We start from the raw sequence: 12614 nt of genomic DNA, 5'->3' as shown, positions 1-12614 counted from the left end.
AAACACTGAAACTGCTATAAGAAAACATTGGCAGAACCCTACCTGATAACAGGTGCAGGAAAGGATTTTCTGAATAGGATTCTATTTGCCCAAGAATTAAGGTCAACAACTTGACAAGTGGGATTTCAAAAAATTAAAAAGCTTCTGTGTGGCTAAAGAAACAATCAACTGGGTAAATATAAAGCCCAAAGAATGGGAGATAAATCTTTGCCAACTGTACTTCTCACATAAAGAACTCAAAAATGAAGCTGGGTGTTGGTGGCACACGCCTTTAATCCCAGCACTCAGGAGGCAGAGGCAGGCGGATCTCTGTGAGTTCAAGGCCAGCCTAGTCTACAGAGCTAGTTCCAGGAGAGGCTCCATAGCAATACAGAGAAACCTGTCTCAAAAAACTGAAAAACAAAACAAAACAAACAAACAAAAAAATCATCAAAAATGAAAGAGTCAAAAAAAAGCAGTGGCCCTTTCAATAAATTGGCTTGGAACATGAACAGAGTTCTCCAGAAGGGAAAAAAAGGAATGTCTAGAGAAAAATTTACTCTAATAAAAATGAATTTTTAATAGCCATCCTAAAGTGCTATGGGGTGGTACATTACTGAAATATTGTTGCAGGTATGTACAACAAATAACATTTTCTTATCACCCACGTTACCTATTTTTTTAAAGACACATTTTGTCTGTGAAAAAAAAAAAAAACAAACTAGAATTTAATACAACCCTCATGTATTTCCATTATTTATTCATTAAACATTTATTTGTTAGTGCCAAGCATTGGAACACACAGTGGGTAATAAGGAGACAGGTAATCAAAAGTCTACTGACTTAATTTTCATACTTTAAGTGTGCATCACTAGAAATTCCTGGTTGAGCGTATTTCCAGGAACTCAGCAAGTGAAGGGTCTCTTTGTTTTATATTTTTAAGTATTTCAAGAATCATCTTAAGCCAGTTGGTGGTGGCACACACCTTTCATCCCAGCACTTAGGAGGCAGAGGCAGGAGGATCTCTGTGATGTGAGTTTGAGGCCAGCCTGGACTACAGAGCAAGTTCCACATCAGCCAGGGCTACATGAAGAAACCCTGTTTCAGGGGAAAAAAAGAACCTTAAACCATTCTACAGTTCTTACATAAACGCCAGAGGTTAACAAAAATGTTAAAGCTAAACAGTATTGGTGGCAGGGATACAACTGCATCCTTACAAAGGATTGATAAGTGTTCTATTTCTTAGTTCAAAATCAGAATTCTTTTGGTTTTCCTTTGCTGAGTTTTATTTGCTAATTTCTCGTTTGTTCTTTATTTCCCACTGGCAATATTTGTGTTGTCCATATTACATGTGTTCTTTTTTTTAATCTTCACTCTCAATTTTATTATTACTACATATAAAGTTTAAATTTATATATTTAAATGTGAACATTTTCCCCTCTATGCTTTTGTCTTCTATTACAACTGGAAAACTGGTTGTTTCACATAAAAAAAATCTTTTTAAAAACTTCTAGGAATTAACTAATTATTATACTTTCTACTAAGACTCTGTGTAGTATCTTTCTATTTTCTGTATGATATGATCTTTATAAGGTTTGATATAAAGGATAAGATTATCTCTTATTGGACACTAAACCAATTACATAATTTGTTGAATCCTGAATTTTTTCCAGTTATTGATCACATACATGAATCTATTTTTGAATTGCAACCTGTTACATACAACTATTTTTATCTTCCTACAAAACTACTACATCATTTTAAATTAGGTTATACAGTATATTTTGGTATTGAAGAAGGCATGTTTTTTCTCATTCCCTTTTATTTGTTTAACTCCTTCCTGATTACTTTAATCCATTCAGACTTTAAAAAAAAAAAAATCTGTTAAAAATTTTAAAAACGTATTTGACAGACTGATTGGAAATACAAAATTTGTAAGTCATATTAAAAATCAAATCTTAAGAATACTCTTTCACTGATATTTTATGTATTCTAATTAAAGAATATAAGTATTCTTTTACATCAATTAGAGGTTTCCTAACATGTCAGGGGGTTTTCTCTAAGTATTTTACAGTTCTGTTTTTATCGTAAATGAAGGTTTTTCTGTTTTTCCATACCTTGTTTGGTAACAGCAATTGATGAAATGTAAAAGTTCTGTCATGTCTCTAACATTCCATTTATTTTCTGGTAACAATTGTCTTCTTGTTCTTCTATAGTGTGTGTGTGAGTCATCCTCCTTATTACAATGTTGGGTACTTCCCAAGCAATGACAGACAACAGGTAGGGTGTTTTAAGTGCGATGATCACTGGGGGTTCCTAGTGACTTTTATTAAATCAAAAGAATACTATGTAGCTTTAGTTAGTAAGGGCTAGTAGTATATACTACTTTCCTTATTTGTACTTGCTGGGGCTTTTCATATTCTTAGGGTTTTAGAACTAAATAACTCTTGTATGGACATGAACTCCATGTTTATAGGTTTCAGCTTTATAGAGTCAGGTGGGCAATAAACAGTTTCTGATGAAGTGAAAGCAAGGGAAGTGACCAAGCACCTGCATATTAGCAGCTCCCATGAGGACCACAAATAACTAGTCATACCTCACTGAGTTCATGTTGTCTTTGCATCTTCTTTTCAAAAGTAGATTTCATTTGTATAAGTAATTCATACTAAAAGAAAACATAAAATTGCTGTTTAATTTGATTTTTGAACTGTAAAAATGTCTTAAAAATGATCAGTAACTCACCTTATCTAAAACGGTTTGCCTTTTGGTTTCCAAGCTATGCTCTAAAAGGAGATTTTTTCCTGTAAGATAAATCTCTGGCTTATTTCCCAACATAGACCATATTTTTTTATCAGAACTTATGAATTAAAGCAAAAGGAAACATACTTGCTAATTCCTCGATACTTTTTACAAGGTCTTCCTTGTCAGCAATAATTTGCTTTAGTTGAGGCAACATCAGGAACTGTTCTAGTAACACCTCTTCCTGTTCATTCATGTCTGTGAGCTGTGACACACTAAGACACAAAAGAAAAAGCAAACTGTTATTAAATATCACTCATCTAGTTTTTCTTCGTGATAATAAATGTTCAACTTTCCAACTTGACCTGTGTGATGGCTAGTTTTATGTGACAAACTAGAATCACCTAAGAAGAGGAAACCTCAACTGAGAAAATGCCTTTGTAAGACTACTATGCCTATAAGCTGTAGGACTGATTGATGTGGGAGGGCCCAGGCCAATGCAGAGCTTAAAAAAAAAAAAAAGGAACCTGAAGAAAACTGAAGCCATAGAGAGCAAGCCTGATTCATACCCACAATTCCCAACAGAGTTGGACAGAAGAGCATAGAAACGAGTCAGAACCATGTGGACGATTACAAATAATGGAGGCTGATCACACTTTTATTTCTCTTTCTGTAGTGTTGATGTTTTCGCAAGTTTTTTATAGTAGGTCAACTTTTAAAAAGGAGAAAAGAAAAATAGTCTTATTTCCTGGCAGTTAAACATTATAATGCATACCGAACCCATAAATTATATGTAACACATCTTTTCTGTCATGGGACTTGCATTCTTTAAAAATTATTTCTATGTTTACCCATGAACTAAAATACTGGATCAAATAATGTCAAACTTCATTTTTTTTTAAACATAGGATTGTTCACAGGCTTTAATCTGTATAATCTTTGTAGAATATAGTCCAAAGACACAAAGTTACAGAAAATTCTTAATTGCATTCAATGGGTACCACACCAAAAATGCTTTATGTGTAGCACATCATACATTATATGAAAAATGGTACCTTAAACCTGAACCCTGCCACCTTATCTACTATAAATCTGAATAAGAGTCTGGCTTTAAAACTAGTTTTAGATATTATGATAACTTTAGTCTACTCATCTATACACAACATCAATCTACTAAGGGAACAGTGAAAGATATATTTTGAAATTATCAGAATCTAATATATTCACAAATAATTCTCAAAGACTGCAAGTTACCAGAAAGAAAAGAACTTTTGGTAATTATTATATCATTCTTGGCATCTAGAGCAATCATTAGATATAAACAAGTCATGTTACAATATATCATACTAAAGCTGATTTATGCTACTTACCCACTAGGACAACCACACTAAACGAACAGTAAAAAACTTTTAAATCATTTTACTTCATTTGAATACAAAACCATAAATAAAATAGACAAGACCATCTTTACTCTTCAAGTTTGTTACCTTAGTTCTGAAAGTTCTGGAAATGCATCAGGGATATCCGGCATCTTATAACCAAAACCATTTTGGTTAATCTAAAGAAGAGTTTTAAAGAATATTAAATCTCAGCTATATTTTTGATTGGTCCCATCTATCTTATATAAACTTTAACGTACTGCATCTATTAGTGCTTTCCCTATCACAACTTCGTCTTTGCTCCTCACATGTACATATATTTCCTTTCTATCAGTCTATTTCTCAATGTACTTTGAATACTATTCGATAGGGTCTTACCATGTAGCTCACCCTGAACTTGAACTTACTAATTAGTTCAGGGTGATGTGGAACTCTACCTACCTATCTTCTCTTCCCAAGGGCTAAGCTCTGTATATGTGCCTCCATTTTCAATGTACTGTTATACATATGAGTTTATCTTTTCTGATGGGGAGGGGGTTCAGCCTTCAAAGAGCCTGTATTATTAGCCTGTGTGGAAGTGTATGATTATAAAATAAATCTCTTAAGAGCATCTGTAACAGGTATAGAGAATTATCTGTGGATTTCATAGATGTAAATGAATAACTTCTTTCAAGTAAAAACATTAAGCATACATTGCTAAACCGCCAGCATCCTGAGTAATTATATATTTAAGTCAAATATGGTAATAGGATAGATGAAGAACACTACCAATTTGAATATTTATGAGGTTTATGTATTAAGACACCCAAAATTTTTCCCTAACATTTTTAATACATTAATTATCGTTTGTTGCCAAGTATGGTGGCAAATGCCTTTTATCCCAGCACTCAGGAGGCAGAGGCAGGCAGATTTCGGTGAGTTCAAGGCCAGCCTGGTGTACATAGTGAGTTCCAGGAAAGCCAGAGCTACCTAGTAAGACCCTGTCTCAAAAAAAAACAAAAACAAAAACAAACAAACAAAAAACAATAAGTGATAGTTTATTCAAAATGATGACAAATTTTGGAAAAACAAAATCTATTGGTTTGTATTCTTAATGATTATAAACTGTAAAATCAGCAATGTTAAACGTAATGTATATGTATAAATATATTTTTATATATTTGTGTTTGTGTGTATGCATATATATGTGAGTACAGGTATAGGTGTGTGTGCAGGCCAGAGATCAACACTGTGTGCCTTTCTCAATCAGTTCTTTTTTGTTTTTCAGAAGACAGGGTGAGGATGGGGGACAAAACAGGGTTTCTCACACAACCAATTATTTGGCTAGTTTGGATGGCTAGCAAACCCCAGGAAATCTTGTATCTAATTTACCAGTATTGGGATTATAGGCATGGAATAACATGCCTGGATTTTTATGGTAGGTGCTGGGGATCTGAACTCAGTTCTTTGTGACTACATGGGCTTTAATGCCTGAACCATCACGTCAACCTCCAAATCTACAGATAAACTGTACGCACATAATATTGGTCTCTTTTTTTCTATAATACCTTACATGAGTACAGCTATCAGTTTCACTCATGAACATATGATTTTTAGGTCAATAAAATGTTGGAAACCTTCAGCATGCTCCAACAGACCCTCTTTGATTTGACACCTGCTTCTCCCAAATAATCATTGTGTGCCTTGTCCAATATATCCTACATGTAACAGATCTATTACAGGCACCTGGCATATAGTGCAAAGCCTCTGTCAATGTTTTCAATCATCTAGTGCTTTGTACCTCTTGTTATCCTCAAAATTTTATAACCATCTTTAAAAGTCTGTCTGGCCTCAAGCATAAATTCATCTATCTGTCTGTTTATCTGCCTCATTTTCACTGAGCAGCTACTGTGTGCAGTCTGAAGAAAAAAAAAAAAAAACTGGACTGATATTATTTACCTGCTTCTTCTATTTGGTCTCTGGGGGGGCAATAACTTCAGTTATCTCCCACAACTCTACACTATCTATCTCTACAAGTTCTATATTTGCAATTCTTTATTGGTTACCTTTTTGAGTTTTTTACGTGAGATAAGTATGATTTATCTTTTATTTCACGCCTATCTTAGCAGATGGACATAATAAATGATAGCTGACTGAATACCTATTTCACAGGTACAAAATATAGACTTCTGAAGATACCAACCGGCGCTGAAGATTCTGTTGTGGGAACAGGTAAAGGCAGACTTGAAAGGATGCCAAATGAAGGTGCCACTGGCTTGGCTGTGGTATAACTTGTGGTTGAAGAAGAAACAGTGTCAGCTACAGACAAAGATGTGATATTCCTGTTAGCTTCTTGTGGAGGATATGAAGGAAGAAATGGAAAACCTTGAGAAGGGTAAGGAGGCATCCCACCTGGATTACTATACAGGCTGAAGAAAGAAAGAGAAGATAATGTATTAGGAGTGAAATTGTCCCAAAATTGTCCTAAATAACAATGGTCATGCATTTCCACATATGAAAAGTTCTTGTTGCAAGTGATTTCATAATTAAATTAAATTATATAAATTATAAACTATAAGCATTTCAAAAATAAAGTATGGTTTCTATGAAAAGAAGGGAAAATGCTCTAGAAAGCAAACAATCCAAGTACTTGCTGTAAAAAGACATGCATGTCATTGTTGAGTTTTCAGTATCTCAGTGACATCATTTAGTTTTGTTTCTTTATAGAGAGCATTTTATCCAGAAAATTTATGCAATTGGATGTTGTTAAGGGGCTTTTGATGTTGGCCAAAAATCTACCTTAAAGGTAATACTGGTTTTTTTTTAGAGATTTTGAAAGAAAAATTAAATATATACACTAGCTACTAAAATGTTAAAAAAATTACAAGCAGAATCATATGTAAGCATAAATGTATATTTTAAAGAATAGCAAATCATTTACTTGGGACTTAATCAGAAAGTGATTTAGTCAATATTTATTTTAGCAAGATGTTTTAAAATGAACATCTTTCCTCCCATTAAAGTGGTAGAAGCCAGCTTCAATGGCTCACACCTTTAATCCCTGCACTAGGGAGTAGAAGCAAATTTCTATGAGTTCAAGGCCATCCTGTCTGCAAAGAGTACTAGATCATAGGGCTACATAGACAGACCTTGTCTCAAAAAAACAAACCAACAAAAAATTGAGGAGAAATCAAATTATAAAAGAATCAGGATAACTTCATGCATAAACAAACACTGAAAATTCATACAAATGTAAACAATTGAGTTAATAATAACTCAATCAATCATTAGGCATTCTAAAGTTATAAAGAGGTGGGTATAATTTGGAGATAATACTAAATAACTACTAAAATATTTCATTTATATTGGTACTACTTTATTTCATTTAATGATAGAAATTAACCTGAGTTGAGCTCACTCTGTAGACCAGGCTAACCTTGAATTCACTGATATCTGCCTGCCTCTGCCTTGCAAGTGCTGGAATTAAATGTGTGCACCACCACCACATGGCTGAGCTGGACATTTTATTAGAAGAAACCATCTATTATGGGATTTTAAAGTAGTCTACTAGTGACACTAAAAGTTTACATGGAAAATATTCAAGAATAGATAGAAAATAATTTGAAAGAGAAATATAAATATATTACCTCTTCCACACAGTAAAATAAAGAATAGGACCTTAATTATATAATTAATATAATAACAAATTAAAACAAAACATTGGTGTATGGCTAGGAAGAGTTTGAAATAAATAAACGAAAATAGTTGTTTAGATTGGAAATAAAAACAGAGCAGTTGAAAAACAGTGTGGTAATATTTGGAAAAATGTAAGAGTCAAGTGCTCATTTTCATAATAGGATAAAAACTAATAGATCAAGGATTATACAGTTTTAAAATCTTGGACTAAAGAAAATCTTTGGAATATTTCAACCTTAAAGTGGGAAAAGTATGCAGGGATTTCTGTAATTCCAAATTCAAAAAATTGTAAGAGAAAATTTGGGAAGCAGAGGCATATGGATCTGAGAGTTCATGGTCAACCTGGTCTACAGAGTAAGGCTGTTACACTGATAATCTCTTTCTTGAAAAACCAAAACCAAACCAAAGCTGCTGTAATATAAAAATGGTCAGTGGTAGAACATTTCCCAACAAGCCCAAAGCTCTGGGTTCTATCTCCAGAACCACCAACTACCTAACTAACATAAATCAAGGTAAGAAAAGCTGAAAGTCATATCAGACATAGAAGGACAATTTTCTAATACATAAAGAATTTCCAATAACTTAACAGCAAGTGGACTACAGATTGATATATAACTTCCATAAAATTAAGCATTTTAAAAACAGGAAATAATGCTTGATTTAATGTTGGATAACAACTAAAATTAAATAACTTTTTTTTTATGTTTACAAAATGGGCAAAGATCTATTGTGACAATATCTCATACTGGAAATGGGCATGGATAAATGGGCACTGTATATGTAAGTAAATATTGGTATAGTAACTCTGTTAGAGAACAATTTTGCATTATTTGTCAAAATTCTATATTTGGAAGAAATAAAAATATTAAAATGCACAATAAGAAAACCAGATAGCTCTAACAGATGCAGTATCAGACTGAAAAGGAATTTCATAAAAAAAGATGAGTGAGCTAGGTTCACAACTCAGTGGTAAAGTCAGCATAGCACACACAGACCTTGGGATCAATTCCTAGCACACAAACACAAAAGTAGAGCTATTTTTTGCTAATGTTTTTTTTTTTTTTTTCTACCTGCTTCTCACCTATAAATGTTGAAAGATCTAATGGCCTCTTTGCTTTTTAGAAAATAGCAACAAACCTACAGGGCTTCCAGGAAGACTGGTGAAAGACAATGCTTTTAAGGTTTTTAGAAGGTGTTTTCCTTACTGGACAGTTGCTAAAGCACTACCTACATCTGAGATCCATTGTTATCACCTATTAAAGAGGTCAGAACTTTAAGACAGAAAACAGAATGGGAAACTAGATTTCAAATCACAGGAAGTCTTGTCTCTGACACATTAGCGGGTCTGTAATTCATCTCTGTCCTGCCACAATGTATTACAGTATTTCAGCCAGCAAAGCTAGGCAGCATCTTCAAGACTGTACAGAAACCTTTACACAGACCATCTAATTCACTAGGTATAGTTTCTCTTTCCCCATTATTGCAGGAAACACTGGCTAATTTTCAAAACATGCAAAGCTGCCCTTCGGATGATCATAATCAAAAGCCCACCAAACTCCAGCCAATGGTCTCTTTGTGCTTTGTCTTTACTCTTTCATGAGAGCACTTCTAGTTTTCACCCCTACTCGTCTCAAACCCTCTCCCATAATTTAGATTTGTTTTTCGGGGGGAGGGAGGGTAGAATACCATTTCCAGGTACTCCCCCCACAAAGGTCTACCAGCTACAGACTGTAAAAATTATGGATTAAAATAATTGTATTAGCTAAGCTGGTGTTGTAGGGCTCATAATACTATCTACTCAGAGGCCGAGGCAGGGAGAAATGTGAGTTCAAGACTCGTCTTGAGTCTTGAATTGTCTCAAAATTTAAAAACAGGTAGAAGCTAGGGATTCAGCCCTAGCCTGGGTAGCTTGGCTTTGAGTGTGATCCTTGGTGCCACAATACCCTCCCACAAGAACAACAACAAAAAAAAAAAAAAAAAAAAAAAAAAAAAAAAAATCTGCAGAACAAAATTAGCAGAAAAAGTTAAGACAGTTTTAGATATTCAAGATTTATATTGGAAGATTTTGAGACTCAAAATGATAAACAGCTTTAATATCCCCTCAATTAGAAAATTAGTACACTTCAAATTTAAGGTTGTGCAGTTTATATTCTATATATTCTAGATTCTCTATGTATTCTAGATTCAAATTTCATTTAATATATCTGATGGATTGCATAAGCATGAATACTTACTGTTAGTATTCAGGCATCTGCACTGGCCTGTCCTTGGGGTTCTGACAGGATATGCCTTCAGCTATAGCCACTGAGAGCACCAACTGTGCACATTCACTATGTTCCCTTTTAAAAGGGCCCTGCCCACTTCCCATCTTTCTTTCTGTTCCTCCCTCCCTCCTTCTCTCCCTCCCTCTCTCTCAGCTTCTCTGTCTGTCTCCTGTCTCTGTCCCCACCCCACCCCAACCTCTCTTTTCTCTTCTTCTGCTCCTGTCCTCAGGAGCCTCAGGGAGCCTCCCACTCCCCCACCCCTCATTTTTCCCATTCCCCTAATTAAAAACAAAAGAAAACCCTTCCAGGTAAACTCTGTTACATGGTGTCTTTCTCTGGAGCCACATTTTTTTTTTTTTAATTACAACACTTATGCTAATATTCCTAGCACCCATTTAAAAGCTGGACATAAAGACATACATCTATAAGTGTACTAAGAATGGGTAGGAGATGGACAAAAGAGGAGGATTCCTGGAGCTCACTGGCCAGCCTGCCTAGCCAAGTGAGAAGCTCAAGGTTCAGTAAAAAACTTCGTATCAATAAAGTAAGATGAGCAGTCAAAGGAAGAGATCCCATGAGGAAAATATCTGATATCAACCTCTGGCCCCCACACACATGTGCTCATGTACTTGCACATATACGTGCATACACATAGTAAAAAAGAAATTATCTCTAGAGTCATTTTAATTTCTGATCTTTTACAACTTCTAAACCCTCCCTTCGATCTTCCTTACATCTTTCTGATGGCATCAAGGGCCTTACATATCCAAAGCAAAACTATATTTGAGCTGAATCACTAAATCACACTATATATCTAGTAAAAAAGAATGATCCAAAAGCAAAATCAATAAGTGAATTTTATTCTCTGGTCATTCCACAAAGCAAAACTATGGCTCTATCAAAGCAGTGAGCCCAACTAGAGTAGTCCACAGTGGTCTACCAAGTCATGCTGGATATATGTGGGGCAACAATCTTGTCATTTTAATCCACCTTCTTCAGTTTAAGAAATGTTCTTAACACAGATACAAAACAAAACCAAAACAACAAAAACAAACAAACAAACAAAAACTTCTATATACCTGAACATGAGTGTAAGTCTATTATATAATAAACTAGGAAAGTTCTTGTGTGAGAGTGAATTTTTTTTTGCATATAGGATACAGGTGAATTTTTGTGATCAGAGATGTGCCAGACTATATTTTTTAAAATAACTACTGCAAGATTTCCAGAGCATACTTCCCATAAACACATGCTTTTCTTAAATTCTGCCACTTTAGTGGGAGATAGAGTCTATTTCTTCTCCTTTTCAGGCCGACTGTACTTGAAAAGCAGCAGAAATGATGTGCAACACTCACAGCTACACCTAAACAGACAGTACAGCTTCCACTTGGCTGGTCTGACCTCTCTCCATGTGGCATGCTGTGAGGAAACTCAGGCTGTCTTCAATGGTAATAGCCAATGGCCTCCATAGAGTCTTGGTATTTAACTAACAAAAATTGCCACACAGGAGTGTTAAGTGAGTTTTCATATTATTCAATCACACTTCTTAAAGCTATACCAGCTAATGAAAAAAAAAAAAAAAAGAAAGCAAAACAAAAGAGTTACCACTAGTACCTAACCAAACTATAGATTCATAAAGAAAACTTTCCAAGCATGTTGACACAGGTCTATAATTTTGGCTACCCAGGAAAGCAAGACAGAGATCACAACTACAAGCTCTGCTGGTTACATTGCAAGTCTAGGCAGCTGAATGTAACTGTCTTAAAATAAGATTAAAATATGTTGGGGATGGTACTTTGTGGCCCCTACTTGACACATGCAAGGCCACAGTCTCAGGCTTCAGATCCCTATGACACACACCCATATGTTACTATTTTAATTACACATTTTAGTATGATTTTCTGTCCATGCTAGTGCTTTACTCAGGAAATTATTGGAAGATAGTAAATCAAGAAACTAGGAGACATACTTAAAAAGAGAAATATAAAACCCAAGAAACAAATAATCCAATATATGAAAACAGCAAAGGAAATTTTGAAGAGAACAATAAAAGGAAGTTACTGAATGGGATCTGTGTGGCAGAAATAACATGTAACTAACAAGGAAAAAAGTGGAGGAAAAACAAACAAAAAATCTACAACAAACCAACTAAACACAGAACCTAGAGATTATCTGCCTGATATCACATGAACAAAAATGGGATAAAAAAACATACGTGGCTCAGCAATGGCTAATACTTAAGAGTCATGTAACAAACACACCAAATAGACTTATGTAGAAATCATAACTTTCACTAAGAGGAGAAAGGAAATTTTGTGACAGTTAAACCCTCACCTATTATAGTAAGATATCAACAGGAAATAGCCAAAAAGAAATGCAACAATTGTTCCATGTACCTGTTATCACAAAGAGGGTAGATAAATACACAGCTACAAGAGAAATACTCAGCATCCTCTGAAAACTTTGGCCTTCTGGGCATGAAGGTGAGTGTGTGACAATCAGAAGGCTGTCGATTTGAACATCAATTCCTTTAAACTACAATTATGATAAATGAAAATTTGTGCTAAAGTTACATACT

At 34.6% G+C, this 12614-nt stretch overlaps 1 protein-coding gene across 2 annotated transcripts in view; it reads right to left on the bottom strand.

Annotated features, from left to right (window-relative positions):
• The window catches only part of Vps37a (VPS37A subunit of ESCRT-I), a 38111-nt gene that overhangs the window by 6530 nt on the left and 18967 nt on the right, over positions 1-12614 (bottom strand). Inside the window, exons 5-9 of one of the 2 annotated variants that reach the window (XM_051182293.1) lie at positions 6280-6505; positions 4206-4276; positions 2866-2993; positions 2722-2762; positions 2576-2644 (exon numbers count right to left, since the gene is read on the bottom strand). In XM_051182293.1, the coding sequence (XP_051038250.1) occupies positions 2576-2644; positions 2722-2762; positions 2866-2993; positions 4206-4276; positions 6280-6505 (535 nt within the window). Of the gene's footprint in view, positions 1-2575; positions 2645-2721; positions 2781-2865; positions 2994-4205; positions 4277-6279; positions 6506-12614 lie in introns of both variants that reach the window. The other variant, XM_051182292.1, reaches the window with a different exon arrangement.

Source organism: Phodopus roborovskii, unplaced genomic scaffold (genome assembly GCF_943737965.1).
Source record: "Phodopus roborovskii unplaced genomic scaffold, PHOROB, whole genome shotgun sequence".
NCBI classification, from domain to species: domain Eukaryota; kingdom Metazoa; phylum Chordata; class Mammalia; order Rodentia; family Cricetidae; genus Phodopus; species Phodopus roborovskii.
The sequence above is the reverse complement of the archived record's forward strand: the minus strand, read 5'-3'. Positions and strand labels throughout refer to the sequence as shown.